The sequence below is a fragment of the Cheilinus undulatus genome, linkage group 12 (assembly GCF_018320785.1).
Source record: "Cheilinus undulatus linkage group 12, ASM1832078v1, whole genome shotgun sequence".
NCBI classification, from domain to species: Eukaryota; Metazoa; Chordata; class Actinopteri; order Labriformes; family Labridae; genus Cheilinus; species Cheilinus undulatus.
In genome coordinates, this window is record NC_054876.1 from 38,040,120 (window position 1) to 38,060,721 (window position 20,602).

General features: G+C 37.5%; 1 protein-coding gene across 9 annotated transcripts in view; it reads right to left on the minus strand.

The window, feature by feature from the left end:
* Positions 1-2,311: 2,311 nt before the first annotated feature.
* Positions 2,312-20,602, minus strand: part of mink1 (misshapen-like kinase 1) — a 71,923-nt gene continuing 53,632 nt past the window's right edge. For 6 of the 9 annotated variants that reach the window (XM_041801191.1, XM_041801189.1, XM_041801186.1 and 3 more), the window contains 9 exons: positions 17,847-17,963; positions 17,509-17,620; positions 17,033-17,182; positions 16,049-16,192; positions 13,237-13,371; positions 13,014-13,114; positions 12,499-12,895; positions 10,523-10,662; positions 2,312-10,412 (listed from right to left, as the gene is read on the minus strand). In XM_041801191.1, the coding sequence (XP_041657125.1) occupies positions 10,329-10,412; positions 10,523-10,662; positions 12,499-12,895; positions 13,014-13,114; positions 13,237-13,371; positions 16,049-16,192; positions 17,033-17,182; positions 17,509-17,620; positions 17,847-17,963 (1,380 nt within the window). In that variant the 3' untranslated portion in view covers positions 2,312-10,328. The remainder of the gene's footprint in view (positions 10,413-10,522; positions 10,663-12,498; positions 12,896-13,013; positions 13,115-13,236; positions 13,372-16,048; positions 16,193-17,032; positions 17,183-17,508; positions 17,621-17,846; positions 17,964-20,602) is intronic. The other 3 variants (XM_041801194.1, XM_041801192.1, XM_041801188.1) reach the window with 1 other exon arrangement.

The window sequence follows — 20,602 nt, forward strand, 5'->3', positions numbered from 1 at the left end:
TATTTAGTGATCTTGCAAAAATAAGGTGGTAATTACCTAGTAATAAATTGGCAATATGGGAAAGAAAAAGGATCTCTGCTGCTGAAAAGCCTTAAATAGTGCAATGCCTTGGACAAGGTATGAAACATCAGATATTAATGAAAACGTAAGCGTGATCATCGTACTGTGAAGAAATTTTTGGCTGATTCAGAGCACAGATGGTTTTGTGTAGATAAAGGCATAATGAGGAAGGTTTCTGCCAGACAAATTAATCGGATTAAGAGAGCAGCTGCTAAAATGCTTACAAAGTAGCAAACTGGTATTTGAAGCTGCTGGTGCCTCTGGATCCTCCAGAGGCTTGCAGTCATGCATAAACCTACTATTTGGCCACCCCTAACCAATGGTCACAAGCAAAAACAGTTGCGTGGGCCTAGAAATACATGAAGACTCATTTCTTAACAGTCTTGTTTACTGATGAGTGCTGTGCAACCCTGGATGGTCCAGATGGAGGGTCCCTTTAGGGTCCCTGAAGGTATGAAAATGACCTCAACAAAGTATATAGAGTTTCTGACTCACCACTTTCTTCCATGGTATAAAAAGAAGAACCGTGCCCAGCCATGATGAGGTAATAATAAAGAAGTTTCTACTCATTGATAATGTATTCATGATCAATTAATTCCTTGTTATATTGTGATAATTCTCTGGTATTAGGTGGTATTTTACCCAAACCCTAACCCTTTCCCCTCGTAATTTGTGACAGCTCTCTTGTAATTAGGTTCTGGGGCCCAGCTAAACTGGGGGCCAGCAAAATCATGGTCCATTGTAAAGTTAAACTGTGGTGTTTTATATTTAACCTGAATAATAACCACTGTTATTAAAGAAATATATTTTAATTCACTTGTGTAGTAAGTAGTCCTCTTAAAAATGTAAATCCTTTTGTTAAAACAGAATTAAAATATGTTTAAAATAGCTAAAATGGGTTAATAATGGAAAAAATGGTGGGAAAGGTGGTGAAATTTGATTTTAAAACAAGCAAAATGGTTTAGAAATGCCAAAACTTACACAAAAGTGGCAAAAAATAACCAAAAAATGGTAAAAATGTGTTAAATTGGCAAAAATGGGAATGTTAAGTGGTAAAAGGGGATTCAAAATTGGCTGAAATGGCATGAAAGTGGCAAAAATACATGGAAATCCAGTGAAATGGGATGAAATGGATAGAAACTGGCAACAAAAAAAAAGGCATATCAAATTGGGAAATTTGGCTAAAAAAGTTTTAAAAGGGGTTAATAGTGGCAATAATGTGTCAACAGAGCCAACAATAGGCAGAGAATAGCAAGATTTGGTGTAGAGGTGGCAAAAACGGACAGAAAAAAAGTGGTGGAAAGGGTTTAAAATGGACAAAAATGGGTTTTAAGTTGTAAAAAGTGTTAAAATTGGCACAATTGGTGGGAAAAAGTAATTAAAAAATGGCTTAAAATTAGGCAAAATTTTGTGTAAAGTGGCAAGAGTGTAATTCAAAAATGTTCTGTTTTTTTTTAAGTCCCAACCCCAGCATTGAGAACCCCTGCTATATGAGATCATGTAGGATTATGGAAATATATTTTACTTCAAAAAAGCAAGCAGGATTTTTTGAAAAACAGTTAAAGTTTGACATTTTCGATTATAATTGTGGGGATTAAACTCCCTTTTTACTCATACAACCACGTCTTCACCATATAGAGTGTGTAAAAGGAAGAATATTTTACACAGAAACAGAAATTGCTCTTTAGCAGGACGGCAGTGATGCATTCAGCCATCAGAGGGTGCTGTTGCTCAATCAGCATTTCATCACATAGAAACAGCACATCAGAGCAGACTCCAGCACCACCCTGTGGTTAAACAACAAACTTAATTTTCCTTTACTTTCTTGTTAAAGACCCTGTAGGTTTATCACATGGGTACATTTTTCCCCTCTCAGGACTGAGCAGGCTTGTATAAACCTGCTTTATGTTCCTTAATGTACTTTTACCCATGATGCACTTGTTAAGGCAGGACACCTTATCACCTCAGCCTGGGAACAGATAATGACACAGAAATGGGCTTCAGAGCTTTTTAAAAATGAAAGCATGGATTATTGAATTATTTCAGAGTAATGCAGAAATGAAACATGACAGATTGAACTGAGATCAAGGTATTTATTTTCAAACAATTCTGTATTAAGACATGAATTCATCCAACACAATCTTTTCAAAGTTTAAAGTTTATCAGTCTATGAAATACAATCTGGAGTTAACCTCTCACAAGTAACACAGACGCGCGCACACACACTAAAACATTGCAAAGATGTTTACTGTTAAAAAAAAAAAAAAAAAAAAAGCTTTTGGAAAAAAAAATATTATATATTGTAGTCCTGTCCAAAGATCCATGCCGTTTTAGAGCTCCTGGTTAAGTTTGATCTGCCTCACTCTCAGCTACGACTACTAATCCACTCATACGTTATTGATTAGAAAGAAAAGTTAAGAGAGGAGCGCCTCATGAGATTATCATCAATCATTTCTATAGTCACACTCAGAGTTCATAAAGTAGGTTGTGGGATGCTTTCATGGCAAAACGAGAACAAGCATCCACAGTGTTTAAACTGTAGGAGAGAAGCAGTTACTTAACAAACATAATTGCAGGACTTCTTTAACAAGCGACACACAAACCAGCCTACATTCACTCTGCCTGAAGCCACTGAAGGATGTGGTTTGGGTTTTTCTTTAAATGCCTATATTGCTTTTTAAAAAGAAATGTCAAATCTTCTTAAATCATGGTAACACTGGCATGAAATATTCCTAAAAGTTGCGAGTTGTGAGGCTCAGATCATTAATGGCTCTTGGCACAAAATGAAACCACATTGAGATCTTAAGGGAAACTCAATAATCAGGAAATTACTCTTCAGTGTTTAAACAACACGTTAAGATTATGTTTGCTGAAGGAAATTAAAAGACAGGCTTAGTATTTGTAGGAGACTGCCTCAGTGTAATGAGTTACCTAACTCTCATAGCTGGAATCAAAAGGCTTTAGTTTGTTTTCAGTGTTCAGCTACAAACAATTGGAGCCTTAGTTTTAGTTATGGGTTTTAAAAATCAAATGAAGGGCTTCTTAAATCACACCTGTCTGTTTTTAGTCAATCAAGAAAAAAACCAGTCAAACAAGGCAGCAGAGATGGTTAAATGCATGTGATGTTTTAGTCTTGCTTGTGTAAAACAGCTGAGGTAGAAATACAGTGAAGTATCTCAAGTAAATCCTAATGTCTGTGATTCAAATATGTTTGTTAAAGGAGAAAGTCATCAGTTATTCACATTAAAGTCTGTTCACAGGGCTCAGGGGATACTTCTGCATGTGTGCAGATAGATAAAGCCCTTTATGGTCTTGTTCAAGGGAGTGCTACACTATCCTCAAGTGATGTCACTTGGGTCATTTCAGAATGGAGTAACGGTGATGTTAGTGGTCCTCTAAAGCCCAGTTCTCAGCATTGTTTGCCGAGAAAATAGCCAAATCAACTGTCAGAGATAACGACATGTAGATGCCGTATTGGGGTGTCTGAGATGCGTCTATGTGGGCATCATTTCGAAGAGGGGTAGTCTTGGCTAAAAATGAATGCAAGTCTATGAAGGTAGGTGGTTTATCCACGATTTAAATGCTCATAGCTCACTGAAAATCAAACATGTACTTATCATCTAAGGAATGTGATTAAATGAAAAACACAGGTTTCCTATAAGTCTACTGTGATCTGTGATCTTCTGGGGCCACGAAAACCTTTTAACACCTAAGACACAAGTCTAAAATATTAACCTTTTATTTGTCATATTTTTTCTTTCATAAACAAAGAATTTCAATGCAAATACTTCGCATTCAGTTACATTAAAATTACTCAAAGTGTTCATGGTGTCTCAAAGTACAATTAATGAGCTATTGCCATTTATTTTGTTTTAATCAGGCATCTGCAAAGTCACTTAAACTTTCTTTTTTAATATTTATCTCTGTAAATGTACTTTGCGGCCCAGAAAACTCTTTCTGAGTAAAATTAATGTCTCTGAAGATAAGTTTTTAAACTTGGGAACCAAACAGTGTAGAAGAATATTTTACACACTGCACATTTAAAGCCATGAACTTAGTATTTAATGGTTAATTAAGTAAATATTCTCTTTTTTAAATACATGCAGTAATAGATATGCATGTACTTTACAGGAATAAATACATCAAATGAGATCTCTTGTTTCTATTAAAGAACCAAATATAATTAAATGTAATCAGTGATCAAAGGTCATAATGGTAATGTTTTTATTTTTCATAGAAAATGTTGTCCTTTTTCTTTATTTTTATAAATAAATGATATTTGAGATTGACTTGTTGGCTGCCCAGAGTGAGAAGGGGGCACCAGCTGCCCAACCTCTGAGCTGAACAGCATTTAGGCTGGGCATGTGGTGACAAGTGTTGTGAGAAGATTGGGTCCTTAATTGGGAAAGAACCACATTTTTGTATTTCACAGTTGTTTTTGAGAATATCATCCTGTTATTACAGAAAAGCATCTCATCAGATTTACACTAGCCATCATTTTGAGCCATGACAACCGTTTCCTAAATTGGTGTCTGCCTCATCGATCACTCCTGAGCACCAGCAGCCCAGGCAGGATCTACATGTAGATGTCTCTGACGAACAATCAGCAGTTAAGGTTGAACATGTGTCATCATTTAAAACAAAAATCATGAACAAAAAATATGTTTAAACTAATTTTGATGCTTTGTTTAAAAATAGTAAATTATGAAACTTTCAGTGGAATACAAGAAACAATGATTAATGTTTATTGTCACCTTTAAGGACCTTGATACTTGGTGAGTGCATTGTGGGTAGGTTTTACTAAAAAAGAAAAAAAAAAAAGAAAAAATAAAGCCTTGAATCTAATATCAGGTAGGCATTAAATGTATGTTATTTTAAATAAAGAAAAGAAAAATTATCTTTCTACGTTTTTGAAATGCTATGATAAATTTGTGGGATTCACCTTTAAGGACTTTTATAACTGGTGAGGTGTACTGTGGGTAATGTAGGCATCAGGTTTCACTAAAAAACTAAAGACCTATATCTTATAAAGGGTAGAAGATAAACTTGATATGTTATTTTTTTAAAGTCAATTATGTTCTGTACTATGATTTAAATAAGATGTGATCAATTTGTGAGGTGCACCCTTAAGGACTTCAACACCTGGTGAGGTGTATTGTGGGTAATACAGGCATCAGGATTCAATAAAAAACTAAATGCTTGAATCTAAACTATGGTAGGCATTAATTCTGATACATTTTTAAGTCAATTATGAGGCCTAATACAGCTTAAAATCTATTATAAATCTGTTGGGTCTGAGTTAAGGACTCTTAAATGCATTCACTCAAAGTGGTCAGGAAATGCTAATTAGCATGTTTTCATCCAAGAGAACACGCTCTTTGAATCTTCTAAATGCTGCTTTTTTAATCCAAACTTAATGCCAAGAGCCAAAGACCTCACAACAAGGGCCCTGTTGCCCTTCACTTCACCTCTCCACCACTTTTGTGATGATCTCTGTCCACACCTGAGCGTTTTAACAGCCTGTCAACCCCATACTGACCAGACCAACCACAGCCATAGCTTTCTCTTCAGATATTGTCTGTCTGAATAGCTGAACAGAAATGCTGCAGTACTACTCACTGATCACTCACTGACAAGATCGACGACTGCTGAATGAATGAAGGAAAAAACAAACTCCATCTTTGTTTCGCTCACTTATAGCTCCAACCTCTCTGCTCTAAAATACATTGTGCTTTGATTAATAGAGCGGTACACGTTTTTATATAAATACAAATCTGTCTTATAGATGTACATTCACTTTTATTTCTCAATATAGACTAATTTACATATTTTATAAAATAGGCTTCTGAGAATATATCAAGCTAATTTCCCTACTACGAGATTACACAATCAACATCTTTGAAGAACAAGCGCTTTCCTTGTTGCGGCAAGAATCTACATTTCCAGAGCGGACATCACAAGTACTAAGTTTTCCTACAGACACGATTCATAGGTATGGCTTTTCTCTATGCCGGCTCCTGCTGTGAGTAGATCCTTTAGGTGACACTGGATTAATCATACTAACTTTATGTTATTGCATTTTACAGAATGGGTTATCTTTTCTCCTCTGATTACTTCGCTTTAATAGATATTCACTGTGCCAAAAAAGCAGTTCAAGTCCATCTACAGGATATTGTGGATTTGACTTAAGTGCACTTCACTGGCACAGGACTTGAATGTTTAGGAGGGAATAATCTAGTTGTGCCTCTTCTTACAGAGATTTCAAGTAAGAGACAAGTGGGGCAGGGGGCTCATAACCCATCGTTAAACCTTTCCAACTCCAAGGCACTGCTTAAACTGTAAACAGATTGATAAAAAATTACCATTTAACCATAAAAAGTATGAGTGCCAGAGCTCTTTGTGGATTGTACATGTGACATTTGACATGGAAGTCATGGCACGTAACATATATTTAAGAATAAAAAGACATTCGCTGAAGGGAAAAACAACTTTGATACAGTACTATTTACTCTATTTCAATGGCTCACATGCATACCAAAGTGTCTGCTTGAGATATATTTGTTCATGTATGTTTATAGTTTGCTTAATCTTACCATTAAAACCACCATCTATTTATATAATCTTTGTTTAGATGCCATCCGCCCTCAAACATATACTACATCTTTATAGCTTTCTTTGACCATAGAAAATATTACTCTGTAGCATAAAGCACACCTGTAAGCATATCATCCTGTTGAGCACCAACCAAGATTCCTTTCAGAAACCCTTGCCGAATTCTCTTTCACATGTTTAAATATGAGGATGTTTTGCCAACAACTACAAACTCATAAGATGTGTCATAAATCCTCAAAAATGTCCACCTGTTAATATCGAAGTGCTGCCTCAGCACGTTGTCGTGAATCACAGAAAAAAAGCCTGATTCATGTGCTGACTTGATTGCCAAGCTACTTCCTGATTACAGTGCCAACTACGTTCACCGTAATGTCTGGAGTATGAGGGTAAACAATGACTGTCATGGTACCAGAGCATTAAACTTTGGTACCTGTTTTGATACCACAGCAAAAAAAAATTGAAGTCCTAGGCAGCAAATTTTAAGTAATTTTTTAACTCCCAAATATTGCAGACAAACTCCTGTTCACTCTCTTTTTCTTTCAACAGCTTTGGATTAGAAATATGAAAGATATCAGGGTTTTTATAAGCTTCTTTATTTAATACTACGAATGATTCAATTCTAAAGCACAAAAACTTCAACAGTTGCCATTGCTATTTCCATAACAACAAATTGCTTGTTTTCAATCAGCAAAAATATAGGCAAATTCCTGCAAAGTGTCCTACAAGGACAAATTTTCACATGAAAATTTTTGGTTACTTCTTCCACTGTGACTTCCTCTTCTTTTTATTGGTTGTAGTCTTCTTTTAGGGATGGGCCAGATCTGATCTAATATCAGTTTCCAATTGCATGACTTATATATCGGAGAATGGACCAACAGAAACGATCCACGTCACCGATCCAAAATCCGACAGGACCAATGGGCCGTAAACACACCACAGGCAGATGCAAAGCACCAACATTAATGTGGCTTGTGTAGAAGTGTGCTTTTTGAAAGATAGCAGCTCAGTCTGGGTCCAGTCATCGACACTAAAAACATCACCTGTTTATGATAACGCAACACAAAGCAAGTGCACTCTGTCATCCTGTCCGTGGCTTTAATATGAGCTGCAGTGACTTATATTACAACAGCTGAAACACCTGTTAACAGTGTTTTAACTCATGACTTGCCTTTTTCAAGACCAGGATGATTCAAAGAAGCGGGCCGTGGCATTTGGCTAGATCACAGAACTCACTATAAACAGTGAGGCTGACTGTAAACATGCTGCTAATGCTAAGTTGATAAATGTAGTTCCTCCCAACAAATCCTTCAAAATAAAAGACTGGTTCTTGATTTCCCAAGTGCTTTTATTATGAATGCAGGAAATTTAATGCTTTCAGTAGCTGCTTGATTTTTGTGTCAATATATGGCTTTAAAAAACTCACATTGATTCTTCCTGCTGCAATAAACCCTAAATATAAGATTTAGTTGAATCATTTTTTTTAACTTACTTGAATTGTGTTTCAAATTTTTTGTTGATATCTATTTCTGCACACTTGCTTTTTATACAGAGTTACACCTACATTCTATTCAGTTTGCTGCAGTAGTGCTGTGCGGCTTTTGATTGTCTTCAATTGTTGCTGCTATTTTTACAGTGAAATGATAGCTGTTTCCATGTGAAGTGCGCAAAAAGATTGAATGAATTAATTAGAATAATATTACATTTTATGGATTTGAAATATGCGCATAAAACCACCAAAAACAATAAAAATATTTAACTTTGATTTAAAATATACTTCATATTGGATGTCGATACTAATGTTTTGAAGAACTGAAAAGAAGTGGATTGGCTCTTTTTAGTACCACTGACATCGAAATAACAGACAATGGTGTAAAACATGTGGTATCAAAACAAATGTTGAAATTTTGTGACAACTTGAAGCAAAATTATTTTAGGCAGCAGCAAAGACAGAACAGTTGGTTTACATCCGTAAAAAAGGCAAAAACAACACCTAAGGAGCAAACACACTGAATCAAGATTTTTACCATAAATTAAGTATGGAGTCAGCTGACTTCTTAGATTAAGAAACTGAAAGGAACACTGGTTGATGATCAATAGAAAGCGCTTCTCATCACATCTTTATTTGTCGTTAAGCTCTGTTTCCTTTGGCCTTTATTCTTTCTAATCTTGCAGAATCTGCTGTGAACTTTGGCAGAATGTACAGATATAAAATATATTAAGCCTGATTTGTTACAGCCTTGTTTTCCAAAGTGCAGGATGAGATTGAGTCCTCTGCTGTGTTACAGAGTCACCTATAATATACAGTATCTTTTTTCTGGTCTAAGACGAATATGAACTATACCACACCTAGACCTGTTCTACTGAGATCCCCTGGACAAACAGTTCTCACAAAACGATCCACACCAGCAAAATAGTCTAAGAACTGAAATATAATACAGTAGAATAGAGTCAAAGGACCTTGAAAATGATCTCTTATCTCAGTGACACCCTCCTTTCACATCTGTAATATCCTCATACTCCCTAAATCTACCACGTTGAATACATGAACTCCCCTCCTCAAAGACTCCACAAGAATAGCATATATTGCAATATAATGGCAATATAATAACAGTAAAATTAAGAATACCAGTAGGCTAATACCAATACAGAATCACTACATATAAATATCAAATTCTCGTATTTTGTAAATGTATGAAAACAGAAAGTTTAGATACAAGCCTGATGAGTCAAATAATGAATGTTTTTTTAATCTAAACCATAGAAAAAAGGCAAAGCAGGAGATTTCACTGCACTGATTCTGCAGTGCTGCACATTGGAAACTTCAGATTTTTTTTAATCCAAACTGTAATGTTTTCTCTTCTGAAGCGTTCAAGGCATATGTGCTGTGATTTAGAGATGAAACATCATTTTTGCCATCCAGAAAAAAAGCAAAAGCAGGACTTCAGGTTCACTTCAGTTCTTCTACGGCTCAAATGAGCTACTTCGTCCTGACTTCAACATGCCTTTACGATATTTTCTTCTAAATCCTTCCTTTAAAATATGATAGCCCAAAACTATGGAGATCCATAAGCTACAGCAGATGGATGCTCCAGCATGTTATTGTTTAAAATCCACACTGAATGGAGGTGGTATAACAGGCCTGCACATGATTGAGATTTATGTGTAAGGTGCTACCTATTTACAGCTTCATTTGGACTTACAGCAAGGGTAAATAATGCCTTCCTCAAAATGAACTGAAGATCCATCAAGGAATGTTTTTAACAAACTTCACAATTAGGAACTAAATCACGACTGAACACGGGTCCACTAACTAAATTAAATCAAGACGAGAATATATACATTACAAATTAAGAGATGGTATTAACATTTGAAGCTCATGTGAGATTTTCATGATGATTCGAGGGAGGATGTTATCAGGGAGCCTTGGTAGAAACTGTTTCTTAAGGAGTGTAGGCTGGAATGGATTCAGATCATTTTGTTTTTGTGTGTTTGTCCATGAGAGTGTTTGTGTGTCTTTAGAGATTGAGTGCATGAGTGAGAGAGAGAAAATAGAGAGGTGTTCACATTTGAGTGCATGCGTTTGTGGGGATATTTTTCAGATGCACTTCCTTCTCCAGTCCCCTGCTGGGATCCACTCACTGACCAGAGCAGCTGATTCACCAGTTCATGATGCAGTTTCTGTTCAGGGTCATGAAGTAAACCTGGCTGCTGCCTCCAGAGCGCACTGATGCGAAGAACACCTGAAGACCAGCACAGATAGAGAGCAAACAGTGTCAGTAACATCTTTAAATCCAGCTGCAGTTTCTGTCTTACTTGTTTCCCATGCTCCATGTGCCTGAAGCTATCTTACCTTGTCGTTTCTCTCACACAGGAACTTCAGCCTTTGAGCTCTTTTGTGCATGAAAACACCATCCAGGTGGCCGGTTTCCACAGAACGGATCTCAATGGCCTTTTCTCCCCATCCCATGATCTGATTTGAGCAGATATGAGCTGAAAAGCAAAAGTAAAGTTAGCTCAATAATCACAGAATGTGCATAATTCATTGACGTAACCTGATTGAGAACATGAGCATGGTCCACTCTGGAGATAGTGAATGACTAAGAGTCCAGAGGTACCAAGAGTTGCTGAACACTGTGGTTAAAATTCAAATATAGCTAATATGGCTAGTAACTCAAACTATGCATTTGCCAGTGCTGCTGAAGGCAGTTCTAAGGAAAAGAAGGAGCTTTATAAACAAATCGGTTCAGAATCTGATGGGGAAAAAACTCAGATTTTTATACAAATTGTGCCTGGAAGGTCTGAAAAACTCAACCAACCAACCAAAACAAACAAAACAAAGTCCTTTCATCAGTCACAGCACTGAAATATTCAACAATTTACATTTAAACTCCTGCCAGTCCTGGAAAATATCTGCAAGTGAATAATGATGATGGAAGAAAGAGAAGCTCTACGGAAAAAGATCAAATCATTACATTTTAAAAACAAAAAGAGAAATGAATAGAAAATTATGCATACTTTTTGGACTAGAGCATTTCTTCAAATTATAAAATTCTGAACTATAAATATTAACTAGTATATTTTAATCTATGTGAACCACAGATTCTATATAAACATGGACATAGACTTTGTGACATCACCCATTGGTTTCTGAAGTCAACTTTTGAACCCCATCAGTGGCGGTCGCTATGTGGGAAAAGCTGTCTCAAACTCACCAACGGTTAAAGAGCAAGAGTGAGATGGGTCTTATGCCTCATGGCTGAAAGACACACTTGTAGGAAAGTCCTAACAGTCCAAGTTTGCTATGACACAAAAGTGGTGATGTTTTGAGCACTGCTCCTCTTCATCAGACTAAAGTGGGAGGTGCGTAGTGCCTTATTATGACCAAGTGAAGGTAATCACACGAACAGTCACAAAACCAGATACGTAAATCATCACGAGCAAGTTTCAAAAGCAGATTCGGACCACGAGTCTCAAAAACTATAATCCAATTCCTTTATGTCACTGACTGTGTACAAAAAAGACTTAGAAACACTTTGAAGATAAACAGTGGAACAACAACCATGTCTGTAAGAGCTTTTCAACTGTTGTTTCCTAAACATCTTCGTGTATTTCTATTTTTGTAACCTTTCTTTCATGTGTTTGAATTACATCCCTGCATTTTTTAATGTGATGTCTGACATAAAGTACACTTTAGTGGTTTTTGTACGTCCTCTATATGTCTCCTGAGTATGGTTTAAATATGAGCCAATTCTTCTAATTGATCAAACACGGAAAAAAAGGGGAGGAGCTCATGTTTTATCTTGGTAAAATAAGGTGTATTTTTTTATTTACTGTACCTGTAGTAAAAATACAGAAGGGATGTTTGTGAAAAATTTTGACTTAAACAAAATCACCGTGCAAGAGAAAGAAAAAAGTCTGATCGGTCTTTTTTAGAACTTTCACTGAGCAAGACATTTTTAGGTGGCCATGGTAGTGACTTATTACTCACACGGCAGGAGGAACATTTGATGGAACCAGAATGCTCTTTTAAAAAGATGATATACTAGTGATTGTGAACAAACCTTCTTAGGAAAATAATAACAGAGGTAATACATGAGCTGAGATCATCAAATGTTTGATCACTTTCTCATTGATCTTGATCCAATCCCTCTTTGCATGATTACCACCTGCTGGCCATCAGAAAGAATGCAAGTCTAAGGGCACTTCCACATTTATTTTTTCAGACTCAGAAGCTACTACTAGTGCTTTTCCAGGGTCTAAGATCTTAGCCAGTAACAGACAATGCACCTTTTTATGTCAGTACAAGTTTTCATTGTTGACTCATACCAACAGATGTGGGCATCTCGCCCCACTGCAGGACCACGTCCTTGATGATCCGTCCGTAGGTGTTGACATAGACGCCTTCGTCCTCGTAGCAGAGCAGCATCTCCATGCCGTCTGAGCTGGGCAGGAAGACTATTGCATGTGGCGTGATGTGACTCTGGATCTGTAAAAAAAGGGAAATGCAAGAGATGAACTGTTGTAGAATCAGCATCTTCCTAAAAGACTGCTGTTTGAAAGCTGTGCAGCATACATGAACAGGGATGTAAATGTCATAGTTGTTTCCAGAGTCCACGTCGATGGCGTGAAAGCCAGCACAAGAGCCGTAGATGACTTTCAACCTCTGACCCTCTTCAACTGTCAGGTCCACCAGGACAGGCCGGTGTGGCAGGTCTGCGAACGACTGGTTAAAGGAGTGGGAGGAGGAGAAAGTGAGTGTAAGAAGATAATCAACTTGAATGCTTTTCTGGTTGATTGATCTGGCATTTTCTAATCCAGCTCAATAGAAAGAGGAGACTTACCTTGAAGGCCATGAATTTGTGATAAGGTTTGGGCGCCCAGGCATACACCTCCACTGCATTCTTCAGAGCAATCACCAGGAACTTTATCCTCTCATATTTCACTAGACAGGACAACCACAAGGCCATTGTAATGAATAATTCACTCTGCCAGATGCATTTATGAGGATTGGTCAGAAGGAGCTAAAAAGACAGCAGAGATAATCTGCGATCATCTGTCACTCACCCACTTTGTAGTGCACACAGCCCTCCATCTCTCCCACTGTGGTCCAACCCTGCTTCTTCTCCACCTCAGGGTCATTGTGGAGGATTTTGTTCCTCAGCCAAGCCAGGTAGTAGACACGCACTTTGTTTTTCTTGCCTTTATAAGCACAGAGGGACATCAATCATAAAGGAGACATATTTTCAGTAATTATCTAAACATGTTTAAGAACAAATCCTAACCAAGCTCATTTCAGGAGTTTTTATCTATAAATCTACTCACGTAAAAGTAAAAACTATTCAGTTTAAGGTGTACCTTAAGTACAGAGTAGCTTCTGAGGAGTAAAATGATCTTTCCTTATGGGCAAGAACAATAAGAGAATAGGGATTTCTAACCAGGTTGTTCAGTTAAAGTCACACCTTTATAATAAAGTTAAATATGCAAAAATATTGCTAGTGCTAATTAAACTCAAAAAGAGTTCAATTTAACATATTAGAAGTGTCTTTATGGGTCCACACTACAAAAACTTAAACATCTCTTCTGAAAGTTTGGGGTATTGTACCCAAGTAAAAGAACAGTTACTCCGGTTAAAATTACTTAAAGGGGACATATTGCGCAAAAATCACTTTTCTGGTTTTTCCAACAAAAAAATATGCCCCTGGCCCTTTCCACAATCCCCTCAAGTACCAGAAAAATCCATTCTCTCCTACCCTCTCTTTCTCCACCTTTTCAGAAAATGTGTGCTAGAAAAAGCCATTCTCAGATTTCCCCTCATGACATCATGTGGGGAATTAGCCCCGGCCCCAAGTTCGGTTGGCCCTCCACGCTTGGAAGACAGTTCCACCCTCCTCTCCTGATCCTCCTCTCAGCTGCCAGCTGAGATGCTGGATAGCTCAGTGGGTTACCCTGCTGACTGGGAGATTGATGGTTCAAATCCCAGTCAGGTCCTTAACTTTGGATAAAAGCATCTGTAAGACTGTAAAATCAGGAATGCCACATCTATTTCCTGAGAGGGGTGTGGTCAGGGGCGGAGTCAGACAGATCAGGAACATTTAAAGCCACAGACACAGAAACCGCACGTTCTGAGCAAGGCTGAAACAGGGGGTTTTTAGACATGCAAAAATCCTATGCTAGAGTGTTTTTTCAGAGACAAACTTTACAGACATGTTTTGGGGACCTCTGGGACCAAAATAATCTTGTCTTAAAAGGGTAAAATATGTCCCCCTTAAGTAGAAGTATATGTACTGATTTTGAAATGTACGCAAAAAAGTACAAGTTCCCAAAAAACTACTCAATTGCATTAATTTGAGTAAATATAATCAGTTATTTTCCATCAGTTATTGCTACATAGTAGTACACACAAAGTAAATTTCAGTACATCACTATTACCCTGTTAAACATATCTAAGTCTGACTATTGCACAAGCTATAGTTTTTTTTTTTTTTTTTTTTACAAAAATCAGGCCTGGCACCCTCCAGTCAGTTGTAGTCCTGTAGTTAACCAGAGAAAAACGTAATCGACTGAAATTACACCCATATACCGGCCAATCGATTGGTCATCGGGATCAAACTCCACGTTATCTCAAGGTCTATTTAATCAGTAAGAGGTTCCTCATTGCACCCTCCTGGCAGTCAAATTAAGCTAAAAAAATGAACATAGGCTTTTCAAGCTTTACTTACTTCATTGTGTTGTACTGAAATAACAACTGAATCAGAAACGACCAGGGTACACTTGCATGTGATCATAGACAACAATTTCTGTGATCACGGCACAATAACTATTTAGAATCATATAGCTTGCAAAATAACCCCAGGAAATTGTTTTATCTCAATGTACAATAATAACTATAACAAGACCATTTGTTCCAGCCAGAGTTATGTAATTTATATGCATATATCAGACAGTATGAAGCCTTTATTTAAATAGGTAAAATGAAAAAAATGGTTTGCAGCTCTGGAACATCCTGCATCTTTGTTTAAATTTGAAGATGTGCTGTTAATTTCAAACCCCTGTTGGCTGTCTGACCAAGGAGATTTTGGTCAAGCGAGCACTCATTGACCAACCAATCGACTGGAAGGTGTCAGCCCTAGTCAGTTGGTCGATAAGCTCTCGTCCAACCTCTGTCTTAGAGAGACAGAAAGAGAGAGAGAGCTGCCACAAGTGGAGGGAGAGAGTGTACACAGTGCTAGTCAATCAAGTAGAGGGAGTGAACACCACAAGTACCACACAAAACCTTGTAAGGAAAAAAGTTATCCTCTGATTTTTTCATAGCTGTTTCTTAAGAGCTTAGAAAAATGTCAACACAACAATGCAGGAAGATGCAGGGTTTGTTGTATCCAGCAATCAACAAATACATTTGTATTAAGTCCCTTTATTGTCCCTGTATTGATAGTTCTTGCATCAGTTTTTGCCTAAACTGTCGCTGAAATATTTATTTACAAGTATATACCATTTGAATTCCATCATGTGGAGGAGCTGTATATCCGTAATGACCACTCTTCTTTATCTTGTTCATTATTTGTTTCCAATGTTATTGCTTCAAGATAAAAAGTCATCCAATTTTCAGTAATAAAGTGTCGAAAAACAAAAAATAATTAGTTTAATATCAATACTCATCAACAGAAACAGAGGGATTTGTGTTTGTCTGAATCTTCATAACACCAAAATAAAATAGCTTTCTGTCAAAAGTGCAAAGTCAAAATAAAAGACACTGAAGGCATGAAAACAACTTGGCATCCAGTGTTTGGCTTCCCATTAAAGACATTAGTCTGATGCCAAAAGCACAAACAGCACTAACTGTAGAGAGAGCAGACTGGCGGCAAGCGGCAGTAATGACCTGATATCGTGATGAGCAGGTTGAGGCCCTCCAGGACGTCCATCTGTTGGAACCTGCGAGAGTTGATGAGGGGGTAAACTTTGCCCTGACCACTGCGGTCCAGCAGCTTCAGACCGTTCTCTGTGCCCACCAGCAGGTTCACACCTAGGACACACACACGCACTCATAAACAGCCTTTCAAATTGCAGAGAATCATGTGAAGTCTCCTTTCTTCTCTGTATGTTTTTTTTTTTTTGCATTACACTTGTATCGAAACAATTATTTGACTAATTTTAAGCTTCCACAATTCTTTCTCCATCATAACCTGTTGTAACCCTGCTGTAATACAACTTAAATTTTTACAAAGACAAATAAAAAAGGAGAGCTGCAATGGATAATTGATGTAACTAAACATGATTTCAATCAGAAAAAGTCATGAAGGAACATCAAATACTCATTTCTTTTCAAAAGCCGTTGAACAGCTTGTGAAAGAGTAAAAATTAAGAGTACACACTGATTTTATTAAATGTTTTAAATTTGTACACAGAGGAGTTATAACATCATGTTAAGTCAAGTGTTTTTCTGGGTGTTTTATAACTGTCATGTTTTAATTGTGTCTGTCAACACCTGAAGATGTAAATTAGCTTTAAGCTCACTCAAGTAGGATCCACCATATGGCGGCATTTATGTTCAGTATTTCACATGGTGTCTTTACAAATACAATCAATCGAACTGAATAAAATCTACATCTAGAAACCTGCAACTGCAGACAGAAATCTCTCTGGTCAGGATGTTGGGAGATACAGAAAGAGTAAAAATATACTTGGCTAAGACATAGCCTTAAATATCTAATTGATTTGTCAACACACCAAGTTCAATCATGCTTTGTCATAATTATCCAAAATACATAATTAGTTTGATTTGGAGTAATAAATTAGTTTATGGTTTCTAATCTTGTTAGCATTTAATCTTTTTGTGCTTAAGGAGTGTTCATTCAGTTCTCACCCCACAGTGCAGCACAAAGGATCTCGGAGTTGAACCTCTTCTTGTACTTGCGGATCTCCGGTGTGTCAGTGGGGGGGCGTGCATTGGTGGGATTTACGTTCACCATGGATCCTTTCCTCACTTCCATCTTCAGCTGCTCAAATCTGGAGCCTAGACAGAGACACAGAGGTGATACAGATTGAATTAAGGGAAAAACGCACTAAACCCTGTCACTCTCTTTAAAATGGGAATCAGTGTCATTTTAAAAGCTACATTTTTATGGATTGTCTATTGTGATGTCATTAAAAAAGTTTATCTTTCTTTTATTAATACTCCACCTAATTTAATTCCCAGGTTTATTCAATAATGCAATGCATAATGCTTTTATAATGTCAAAAGTTAATACAGTTAATACTTTCCAGAGGGCTGAGGCTATTTTTGGTTTAATGTTGAAGAAACTCACAGCAAGTGTTGCTCCTGAAAAGCTTCTGACTCACCAGTGACAGATATGTTATCCCCTGTGCTTCCTGGGGACTGGTACATACCCAGATCCACAAAGGTGGTGAAGGAGGACTTGCCAGATGCTTTCACCAAACCTCGGGATTGATACTGCAGGAGCAGAGAGGGTGCATGAGTTGCAGAACAACACTGAGTCTGTAGACACTTTTTCAAGTCTGCATTTTCAGATTTATTTTTAAGAAAGCTAGGCAAAACAGATCATGATAAAATTCAGCTTGTTATGGGAGGACCTAATTGCTGGAATGACTGCAGACAGGGAACATGTAAAAATAAACTAGGAATTTAGGCTTGATATATTTAGCATCATTGAACTCACATCATAAACAGAGTCCTTCCCGGGGGAGGAGTGAGAGGCTGAATCAGTGGGGGAGTGGGACGGCTGAACCACATCTGGCAAGTTAGTGTACCCATTATGGCTCCGCTTCTCAGGAGTCTTTGGGGTAAAAGAGAAACACACACACTTTACATAACATCGATTCATAACTTGGATCAAGGCTCAAAACTTGCTTTTAAGTCAGAATATAGCTGGAAACAAAGTATTTTTGGAATAAGGCCTCATATTGAAGCGGTAATCTCAGTCAAATAAATAATGCTGGAGATAGAGTGGACACTAGGATAACAATCATATTGCAACATAACAAATTTGAAGACTTTCTAAATGCACTGTATGTTGTAAATGCTAATCATGCAAGGATCTCTAACTACAATCATACAAATTTAATAATTTCCTGAGGATAATTTACATTCTCTGTTTTGTCTCAGTTTGAGCCACATTTTGCTCCCACTCTGTGGTAAATTGGAAGAATCTCATTTGCACAGCAGAATGAAACATAACTGCCTGAAGATAATATGAATTGTCTAATCTAGTGGGTGTCAATAATGTAGCTCTGCTACTGTACTAATATGATGCAGCTGAATGTCTGTGCCATCAAAGAGCATTGGTTTAAGAGAAAGACAATAAAAACACTCATATTCACATACTAACTGTATGTGTAAAAGTCATCTAATGTTGGCAGTCAAATTCTATCCATATCTCTCCCTGCTATTCAGTGGTGTAACTGCAGCTTGGAACAAATATCAGCACTTCTTTTCAAACACACACATACACACAAACACATAACCATACCAAACTATTGCACTTCAGTGAAGGTGACACTTCCCACATCTAACTCATCATCAGCCACCTGCAAGTCTGTCACTGAATCATATTGCTGTCTCTCCAAAAACCTCAGAGATTTATAGCAACCTAGCACAAGTAGATAAGGCAAGCTACATACCAATACAAATCTATAGTTTGTTCATCACTGGCACATGCAAAATTTTAAAAGAATAGTAAACAGTATTCCTGTACAATATGCTTGTGAAAGTTGTCATAGTAACTGTGGGATTAGATCCTGTGCTCACCAGCAGCACCATTTTGTCCTAACACTCTTCATATTACCAACAGCAGATGTTTAATAGTGAAGCTGTGGTCACATAACATGAATGTCTATTGATAGCAGACCTGGTACGCTGTTGTATGTCTGCATATCCTATGATTCATTTCTCCCAGGGTGCTTGTTGAACAATGGTGCAAAGCACTGAATGAACAGAGACTACTTTGCTTTGAGGGCATGAAACTAAAATGGTTAAAAGGCATTGAGCTTGTATTGTGCTTTTCTACTTGTTTGACAACTCAAAGCACTTTTTACACCACAGATCACACTCGCCCAATCACACACTGGTGGCAGAGGCTTCTATGTAAATTGGCCATCAGCATTAACCAATCCCATTCATACACAGTTGAAACCAGAAGTTTACATACACTGTATAAAAAGATACATTACCTTATTTTCTCACTGTTTCACATCAAATCAGACTAAACTTTCCCTGTTTCAGGTCAGTTAGGATTACCAAAATTATTTCTATTTGCTAAATGCTAGAATAATGAGAGAGAGAATTTTTAGAGAATTTTTTAGTACTTTCTTCAGAGTCCGAAGTTTACATACATTCCCTTGGTATTTGGTAGCATTGCATTATACTGTATGACTTGGGTCAAATGTTTAGACTATCCTTCCACAAGCTTCTCACAAGAGTTTGCAGGAATTTTGTCCTATTCCTCCAGATAGAACTGTTGGAACTGAACCCGGTTGGTCGCCTTGCTCACACATACCTCTTCAGCTATGCCCACAAATTTTCTATAGGATTAAGATCATGTTTTGCAGCCCCGAGCTCAGCAGCTGTGTTGCACGCTGACTTGACGTCAATGCAACCCCCTATTGTTGTGTGTGCAGCTCCACCTTTTTTGGGACGGATAGGTAAGATTGGTACCAATACGGAAGGGTGCTGAAAAATGGGATAGTAAAGGTCGTTTTTTTTGGGACCCTTTCCAACTTTTGCTATATGTAAAAGCAAAAAAATGCGTACAGTTACAAAACGAACTGAGCCAGACCGCTTGGTGGAAACGACCTATTAGAAGACTCATTTGTGCCCAAGCTCTAACTTCCTGGCTGATGTCTTGAGATGTTGCTTCAGTATTTCCTCATAATGTTCTTTCCTCATGATGCCATCTATTTTGTGAATTGCACCAGTCCCTCCTGCAGCAAAACACCCTCACAACATGATGCTGCCACTTCACAGTTTGGATGGTGCTCTCAGGCTTGCAAGCATCTGGAAACTGTGCCCAAGGATGAATCAGACTTGTGGAGGTCCACAATTATCTTAAAGTCATAGTAATCTTAGTATATGTAAACTTCTGACACTAAAAAAATTAATTAAAAAAATCTTGAGTCTGATTTAATGACAAGACAGAAAAAAGGGTTATGTGTCTTTCTATACAGTGTATGTAAACTTCTGGTTTCAACTGTACATTCACACTGGTATGGCACTGGGAGGAATATGGGTTTCAGTTCCTTGCCGAGGGACACATGACATGCGGCTGCCCCCCAACCTTCTGGTTAAAAACAGAACTGACTCCACCACTGAGCTACAGCTGCTGCTGACTGCCATCATTTATATTTAAGACATTATTGTCCTTTTCCTTCCTTTCAAACATATTTCATGTGCATGGAAACTGCTTCCCAATGACGTCAC